The sequence below is a fragment of the Mus caroli genome, chromosome 2 (genome assembly GCF_900094665.2).
Source record: "Mus caroli chromosome 2, CAROLI_EIJ_v1.1, whole genome shotgun sequence".
Lineage (NCBI taxonomy): Eukaryota > Metazoa > Chordata > Mammalia > Rodentia > Muridae > Mus > Mus caroli.
The window spans coordinates 80,377,392-80,387,291 of NC_034571.1; the positions used below are offsets into that span (position 1 = coordinate 80,377,392).

The following is a 9,900-nucleotide window of genomic DNA, read 5'->3' on the forward strand; positions in this document are numbered from 1 at the left end:
TTGTTGATTTTCTCAAAGAACCAGCTCTTGGTTTTGATGATTTTTTTTAAATTGTTGTCTTTGTTTCTAATTGGTTGATTTCAGATCCAAGTTTGATTATTTCATGCCATCTAGTCCTCTTCGGTGTATTTATGTTCTAGGACTTCCAGGTGTGATGTGAAGTTGTTAGTGTAACATTCTCTCCAATTTTTTATGAAGACACTTAGTGCTATGAATTTTGCTCTTAACACTTCTCTCCTTGTGTCTCATAAGTTTGGTTATGTTGTGCTTTCATTTTCATTGAATTCTAGAGAGTGTATAATTTTGTTCTTTATTTCTTTCTGAATAAGTCATCATTGTGTAGATAGTTGTTCAGTTTCCATGAGAATGTGGACTTTCTGTTGTTTTTGTTGTATTGAAATCCAGCCTTAGACCATAGTGATCTGATAGAATTCAAGAGATTATCTCAACTTCCATGTATCTGTTGAGGCTTGTTTTGTGTCCAATTATATGATCAGTTTTCTAGAAGGTTCTGTGAGGTGCTGAGAAGCAGTTATATTCTTTTGTTTTGGGGTAGAATGTTCTGTAGAGTATAACTTGGAATGTAGTGTAATGCAATAGCCATAAAGTGTAATCTGTGGTTGTTGACAATTCCACGAATCAGCTCTTCATAAGTGTTGGGTTTTACTTTCTGACAAGAACATGAGGCTTGGAGAAGAGGGTGACTGTACAATGCTGGGATATCTCTGTCCCCTTCCTAGCTGAAGTTGGCTTTTGCTTTGCCATTTAGTCCTACTCTAATTTAAAGACCCATCTTCACTCACAAATAACAAAGAAAACCCTATTTCTAATTGAAACTTTAATTTACCAGAACATAGCTATATTATTGTAGCATCATGAGATGTGTTGAACTGAGAAAAATAATTAAGAATCAGAGTAGTAACTTGATTTTACTTTAATGTTTTTAACTTGTTGCCATAATTACTCTAGATCATTTCTCAAATCTGTCTACATTTTCAGTGTCAGTGATTATATCCTACTGAAAATGTCTAGGTATGTTAGCTTTTTACTCTTCTTACTTTACAAAGAAAATCTCTTGGATTTTTAAAAAATATTTTATTTTATTGAGAATCAATGATACACAAGCAAAATAGCCTCACAAAATATTAACCTTAGTACTTACAGATGACAAAAGTTATGAAGAGTTGGCACAGATCTTTTTAGACCATATGAATGATGATAACATTTAGGAATTAATTGGTGTTAAGAGTTTTTTCCAAAGGTTCCTACCTCTCTAAAATTGCTAAATACTTTCATTTGCTTAATATATGCAGTGTTTAGTATTAGAAAAAAAACCCCGAAGTTAAGCAATATTGTAGACACTAAATCAAAGGATAAAAGCTTGTGAATGTTTGTCCAAGTGACATTCATTAACAAATCAATTTTTACTTTATGTAACTGCAAAGAAATACCTTAAAATATTCCATTTCAAAGTGGTTTCCTATATATTCATATTTAAATTATATATTAATTATACAAATTGTAAAACATATACTAATTTTACTTTTATATTTATCTGAAAATCAAATGAAACTACACATTTCATATTTTCACCTGGAAATCTGAAATCAATATTTTTAGCTGGTATAGTCAATAATGGAATTTGTAGCCTTGTTTTAATTTTCTTTTCTACTTTCAATATCCAAATCCCACATTGATCTGTAAAGAATGTTCACCAGCTATTAAGTTCATAGAATTTTATTTTTTCTCCAAAGAAAATATTCATGTAGGTAATAACAACTATGAAAGCAGGTACTTAATTTCTGCAATATACTTGAGAGTTAAAGATCTTCTGTAAAAAGAATCATTGAATCAAAGGATCCAAGAAAGTAAAAGAATCATAGAATCTAAGTCAAGGAGGATTAGAAGACTCATGTTCTCATAGACTTGTGGCAATTTCTACTCACCATTCACAGTCTGATTTCCTTCTCCAAAATTATTCTCTCTTTTGCTCTAGAGAGAAGAATTCATAGTTTTCTTATAATTTATGATGTTCCCAGAGGTGATAGCATATAATTTGTTCAGTTTATTATCTGTAAATTATCTGAGAGATTTTAAACAAAATTGTATTGATGTCATACAACTTTTCCCCACTGAGAAAACACAAACAACAAGAATAATCTGAGGAATTTCATGGATACCCAAAGGGTTTATGGTCCCTAATCAAGTAAGTTACATAGCCAGGGATTGAGCCATTAATGGAAAGCACTGTGGTGCCAGTTTATTCCTATAAAATAAAGAAGTATCCTACTGGTCATCAGCATCACTTTTCCAATGGGGTTGTTATCACACAGAAGATTTTGAATGCATTTTCCGTAAATATTTAGTAAGCTGTCAGTGTTGTTGGCTTGGGGAAGATAAGAGTACCAATACAGTATGATTGAAATGCATTATATATGTTTACTTTATCTTCAGCTTCTTTTTAGTTTTAAATATTTTCTTTTTATCAACAACTGAATGAAAAAAGTGCCAATTAAAAGAAAACTGTCTTTTATTTTTGTCTGCATAGCATGGCTTTGTGATTCTTAGGTGTTCTCAACTACCAATGGATCATTGCTGTTAGTGATAGCCTATGTTGCTGATTGTTAACTTTTAATTTTGTAATATGATGATTAGAACCTATATAGTGTTGATCATTGTGTTGTGTATAGGTGGGATTGTCCACGTACTAATACAGAAAATTAGATTCCAAGGAACGTATGCTCACTATATTGAGGACAATTTTATATGAACACATTCATAACTGATTATTTCATATCATCAAGTATTTCACAACCAGGAAGCACCAAGTTGAAATTTGTATATCAACCTAATGTGTAAAAGTTGTCATAGCCACATAGTATGCTTAGATGTAAGACAGGACCAGTTGCTACAAATTTAAAGCAATGTTTGATATCTACCCCAGATTTCTTAACACAGCCCTCAATGAATTACACTGTTCTTTACTCTCACACAGCATATTCACTTTCCATTGATTCATCCAGCAGGTCCAGTTATTCGTGGGTTTCGAGGGGACTCCTCCTTAAACTAAATGGAGGGTGAGAGAGAAACAGAGACCAAGCACAGAAACAACACGGAGCCAAATCTGAATCTTGTCAAGGTCTCATTGTGTTCAGCAAAACTTAGAGTTTTTATACAAAAAGATCAAAGGGGAAATAAACCATATGCAGAAGGGCAGGGGAGGGTGTAGTGGTAATTTTCCTTGGTGACTACAAGAGGATGTGTGATATCTAAAAGTACATCTTGTGGTTCTGACATCTGCTGTTTGCGTCAGTCTGATCTGGAGTCATCTTGTGGTAATTCTGAAACAGTCCATTGGTAACCTTCATCTGGACTTAGTCACCTTGGGGAGGAGGTCCAACTTTATGTCCTAAGACTTGGTAGTTAACTTGGATTATTATAAAGAATTTAGTTTTGGCTCCCAACATTCAATACTCTTTTATTATTCATCAATACGAAGAAAATGTACTCAGCAAAACTGAATCATGTCAGTTTTTCAATAGGATATTTGTCTCTGTGAAGAAAGGTAGATAGCTTATTCATTTATTGATATCTTTTTTACCAAATAGACAATTGGCATGTGTAGGACTATAGCCAAATATATGGGGCACTCCTTCATGCTTACTACTTCTATAAGAAATATTCAGAATATATTTGATGCTGGCAATCACATTAAACATAACTTTATCAAATAATTTTATATCATAATATTTAACATTTTAAAGGACATGTGTCATCATTGTCTGCAAAAAAATCATAAGTACCAATGTGAATATAACAGTATAAGACACAGGAAACAAATTTTCAGTGTTAAAGAAGTGACTGGACTTGGATTGGAAATACATCAATACCAAACCATCTGGCAATAAAGTATAAAAACAGGAGCAGAGGTCAGTTTGATAAACAACCACATTGCCTGACATGAAGAATCAGAGAGTTATATCATAATCTGTCTCAGTGAATTATATTGTCTGAGATAAAATATAAATGGGTGTTCACTTTGGAGACCATAAGAAATCATATTCAAGCTCCTCAGAATAGAATCTGCAAAGGTAGTGAAAGAATAACAACAGATCCAGAAAAAAACAACTTATGTAAATGCTAATTAGAATGAAGAAGTTCATTCCTTAGCCCATCACTCTGCTTTTTGCCCATGTAGCCTGCTTCCACCCTGGAGAACCTGGTAAGACATCCATGCCCAATCCCATGACTGCAGGGACCCCTGCAACATCAGGGAACTGCCCTGTCCGTTCTGTGCTCTACCTTCTAGTCCATACCTAAACTTGTAATTGTAGATCTGCACTTCACACTATGGAACACAGTTCTTCCTTCTGCCCAGGTGGTAGCCTTCATAGACAAGTCTTAGAGGTCTGTCACCACCAGGGACTATCAGGTCAGACAATACCAGAGACAATGAGATGGCTAAAGGCAAAGATAAGAACACAATAAACAAAAGCCAGTGGAATATACTACCATCAGAACTCAGTTCTCCTACAATAGCCAACCCTGGATATTCTAACACACCTGAAGGGCAAGACAGTGGCCTTAAATCTTATTTTATGAAGATGATAGAGGCTTGTAAAGAGGAAACAAATTAAACCCTTACGGAAATACAGGAAAATAAAAGTGGAACCTGTAGACACTTTTAAAGAGGAAACAAATAAATATATGGGAATACAGGAAAATACAATCAAACAAATGAAGGAAGTGAATAAAACTGTTCAGTGCCTGAAAACAGAAATAGAAGTAATAAAGAAAACATTAATGGAAGCAATCCTGAGGTGGAAAGCCTAGGAAAGAAAACGGGAACTACAGACACAAAACATCATGAAAAGAATACAACAGATTGAAGAGAGACTCCACAGATGTAGAAGATACCATAGAAGAAATTGATACATAAGTAAATGCAAATATCACATGTAAAAATTTCCTAACTCAAAACATCCATGAAATTTGTGATACTATGAAAAAAACAAATCTATGAATAACAGGAAGAGTAGAGTGTGAAGATTTCCAGTTCAAGGGATCAGAAAATATTTTCAACAAACAATAAAAGAAAACTTCTATAGCCTAAAAAAAAAAGATGGTTATAAACATTCAAGAAACTTACAGAACCCTAAAAAAATCCTCCTGCCATATAATAATTAAAACATTAAACTTACTAAACAACCAAAGACTTTTAAAAGATGCAAAATCAAAGACTTTTAAAAGATGCAAAATCCTCCTGCCATATAATAATTAAAACATTAAACTTACTAAACAACCAAAGACTTTTAAAAGATGCAAAGGAAAGGGACCAAGTAACATAAAAAGGCAGACCTACCATTATTACACCTGACATCTCAAGAGACACTAAAAGCCAGAAGACCCTGGACAAATGTAAGCCAGACCCTAAGAGACCACAGATACCAGTCCAGACTACTATATTCAGCAAAACTCTCAGTTAAGATAGATCAAGAAACCAAGATAGTCTATGACAATAAAGAATTTAAACAATATCTTTAAACTAATAGAGTCCTAAAGAGGACTCTATTATTAGAAGGAAAACAATAACATAAGGTGCAGTATTATACCCAAGAAAACAAAATAAATTCATCATCTCACAGTAAAACCAGAAAAGAAACACACACACACACACACACACACACACACACACACACACACTCTCTAATATCACCAACAACAAAATAGCAGAAATTCACAATCATTAATCATTAATATCTCTCAATATCAAAAGACTCAATGCACCATTAAAAAGACACATGCTTTGATTTGCATTTCCCTGATGACTAAGGATGCTGAACATTTTTTCAGGTGATTCTCAGCCATTCGGTATTCCTCAGGTGAGAATTCTTTGTTTATCTCTGAGCCCCATTTTTAATAGGGTTATTTGATTTTCTGGAGTCCACCTTCTTGAGTTGTTTATATACATATTGGATATTAGTCCCCTATCTGATTTAGGATAAGTAAAGATCCTTTCCCAATCTGTTGGTGGCCTTTTTGTTTTATTGACAGTGTCTTTTGCCTTACAGAAGCTTTGTAATTTTATGAGGTCCCATTTGTTGATTCTCGACCATCTAGAGAGTGCCATACCCAGGGTTCCATCCCATAATCAGCATCCAAACACTGACACCATTGCATACACCAGCAAGATTTTGCTGAAAGGACCGTGATATAGCTGTCTCTTGTGAGGCTTTGCCGGGCCTAGAAAACATAGAAGTGGATGCTTACAGTCAGCTATCGGATGGAACACAGGGCCCCCAGTGGAGGAGCTAGAGAATGTACCCAAGGAGATAAGGGGTCTGAAACCCTGTACGTGGAACAACAACGTGAACTAACCAGTGTACCCCCCATAGCTCTTGTCTCTAGCTGCATATGTATCAGAAGATGGCCTAGTCGGCCATCATTGGGAAGAGAAGCCCCCTGGTCTTTCAAACTTTATATGCCTCAGTACGGGGAAACGCCAGGGCCAAGAAGTGGGAGTGGGTGGGTAGGGGAGTGGGGGGCGGAGGGTGTGGAGGACTTTTGGGATATCATTTGAAATGTAAATGAAGAAAATACCTAATTAAAAAATAAATTAAAAAAAAGACACATGCTAACAGTGGATGCGTAAACAGGATCCATCACTGTGCTGCATACAAGAAACACACTTTAGCAACCAAGATAGACACTACCTCAGAATACAGGACTGGTAAATGTTTTTTAAGCAAATGAACCCAAGAAACAAGTGGGAGTAGCTATTCTAATATCTAATAAAATAGACTTCCAAACAAATGTTATGGGGAAGGAAACTCCATACTTATCAACGGAAAGATTCCACCAAGATGAAGTCTCAATTGTAAACACCTAAGTCCCAAATGCAAGGATTTCCACATTTGTAAAAGAAAAATTACTAAAGCTTAAATCACATTTCAATTATGACACATTAATAGCGGGGACTTCAACATCCCACTCTCACTGAAATGACAGGCCAACAAATAGGAACTGAACAGAGAAATATAACAACTCTAAAAATCAATCTGGTGGTTTCTCAGAAAATTAGAAATGATTTTAACTGAAGACATAGCTATACAGCTCCTGTGCATATGCCCAAATGATGCTCCATCATAGTCAAAGAACATGTGATCCACTGTGTTCAAAGTAGCTTTATTCATAATAGCCAGAAACTGGAAATAATACAAATGTCCCTCAACTGAAGAATGGATACAGAAAATATGCTTCATTTATACAATGGAATACTATTCAGCTATTAAAAGTTTGGACATCATGAATTTTGCAGGCAAATGGATGGAACCAGAAAATACCATCCTGATTGAGATAACCCAGACCCAAAGGGACATGCATAGCATGTAATCACTTATATGTGGATATTAGCTATAAGGTACAGTATAGATATGATACATTCCACAGACCCAAAGAAGCTAAACAAGAAGGCAGCTCCAAGTGAAGATGCTTGGTTCTCACATATAAGGGGGAATAAAATAGTCATAGGAGTCAGATGGCAGGAGGGAAATGAGTGGGCAAGGGGATGGGAAGGGTAATGGAGTGTTAGGATCAGATGTGGGTAGAGACAGGAGAGAGTTCTGAAGAGCCACAATTAATGGCAATCTGCTGCTGCTGTGTGTGGAAGAGTAGGGGCATCTCTAGGACATGTCAGTGACCTGGAATAGGAAAATCTATGGGAGTGACCTTAGCTGAGACTCATATCAATAAGGCTATGGAACATGAAGAGGTCACCTCATGAAGCCAGGCACAAATACCTAGTGGAGGGGTAACAGCACCTCCCACATATAAAACTTTTGACCCAAATTTGTCCTGTCTACAAGAAATGTAAGGTGATGGACAAGAGACTGAGAGCAACTATTTTGGAAATATCATCATATGGCAGTTACAATTGTCACATATTATTACTTAATACTGAAAAATGCAGTCTTCATAGATTCTTAAATACTCTATGAAAGGCATTTTTTACCTCTTTGTTCCTTAAACTATAAATCAAGGGGTTAAGCATGGGGATCACTAAAGTATAAAACACAGATGCTGCTTTNTCATATTCAAATGAGTGAGCAGATTTAGGCTGAACATACATGAAGAGTAGAGAACCGTAGAATACAACCACCACTGTCAGATGGGAACCACAAGTGGAGAAAGCTTTTTTCCTACCTTCTGCAGAATGCATTCGAAATATGGTTAACAAAATTAGCATGTAAGACAAAAGAACAACAAGAAGAGAAGAGATTAAATTGAAGGCTGAAAACAATATAGTCAATAATTCTGTCTCTTTTACATGTGAACAGATCAAAGGTAGTAAGGGGACAACATCACAATAGAAATGGCTTATGACATTAGTACCACAGAAGCTTAATGTGAAATACCTAATAGGGAACAGCAGAGCCTGGAAGATACTGTAGAGATATGGAATTCCAACGAGCACTTGACAGAGTCTCTGAGACATTATAGCACTATAGAGTAGAGGGTTGCAGATAGCCACATAGCGGTCATAGGCCATGGAGGACAAGATTGAAAGTTCACTGACAATGAACATAATGAAGCATGCCATCTGTGTGGCACAAGCATAATAGGTGATGGTGTTTTGATCCACAACAAAATTCACCAGCATCTTGGGGCAGATGGCAGTAGAGTTTCCAAGATCAATGAAAGCAAGGTGTCTGATGAAAAAGTACATAGGGGTTTGTAGGCGAGAGTCCAGTTTGGTCAAAATGATCATGCCGAGGTTTCCCACCACAGTGATTGCATAGATAGCAAGGAAGACTGCAAACAGTGGGAGTTTCAGCTCACCAGTCTGTGTGACTCCCATCAGGATGAACTCAGTTGGCATTGTTATATTTGGTTGCCCCATTGGATGTTCCAAAATTAACTCTTCTTTAAAAAACAGTAAGGATTTATTAGATTTCTTTCATTACCATATAAACTTTGTATTTGTCATTGTTAGGTAAGTTAAATATTTTATTCAAAACTAGACAATACAAGTAATTTTTACATATTTTAAGAAAATAAAACTTGCTTTTTGTAAAATAGGGAATATATATGAAGCACTTAAAAATAGGAAATGATTAAACTTAAGACTCTGCAAAGAGTTGATGTAAGTACACAGAAAATAAAGTCATGTAAGAATACAAATTTACTTTTGTAAGAATCACACTGACTATTACATTAAATAAATTACATGTAACGTATTTGGATATTTTATGACTTCTAACTCTAAAAAAATACTGCCCCATGGATCTTTAAATCTCAATAGAACAACCTTGTTTGGTTCACTTGAAGAATTCATCTCTTACTTGCCTTGTGGTGTTTATGGTCAGATATAATAGAATAGATTACCATTCTTCTTGAAAATTAAGGTGCAGTCTTTATTTTCTCCAGGCCATAGATTGTCAAATGTAATTTCACAATCATGTAATCAATTAAATATTGTATACTAATGATGTAGCTAGGATCAATAAGTGTGGTTTGTCTTGTTACAATAACTTCCTTAGGCAAGCACTAGCTCAGCCAACTAAAGTGAAAATGGTTATTGTACATTTCTGTCTTATCTACTCTACATTTCATTTTTAATAGAGAAAAACCCAAAATTAGCATAAAACTAATGTGATCATAATCTATTCCTGAAAATACTCCTGATTTAAATCAATATCCAAAGAGGTCAAATGCTTAATTCAATATTCTTTATTTCTTCCTCACTGTCAAAATAAATTCTCTAAAGTACTTAATTATTTAAAATTTTATTATCTTACTTGTTAATTATGTATAATTAAAAAATTTTAAAATATTTCAATTATAACATTTAGTTTCGCAATAAAAGTAAATATTTAGAAAAGATAAAGTAATAGTGATTTT

At 34.8% G+C, this 9,900-nt stretch overlaps 1 protein-coding gene across 1 annotated transcript; it reads right to left on the minus strand.

Moving 5' to 3' along the window:
• Window positions 1–7,972: 7,972 nt before the first annotated feature.
• On the minus strand, window positions 7,973–8,899 carry LOC110289414 (olfactory receptor 8K5-like). Its single transcript, XM_021155610.1, has one exon. It carries the CDS (start codon window positions 8,897–8,899, stop codon window positions 7,973–7,975), a length of 927 nt encoding a protein of 308 aa, XP_021011269.1.
• Window positions 8,900–9,900: the final 1,001 nt, after the last annotated feature.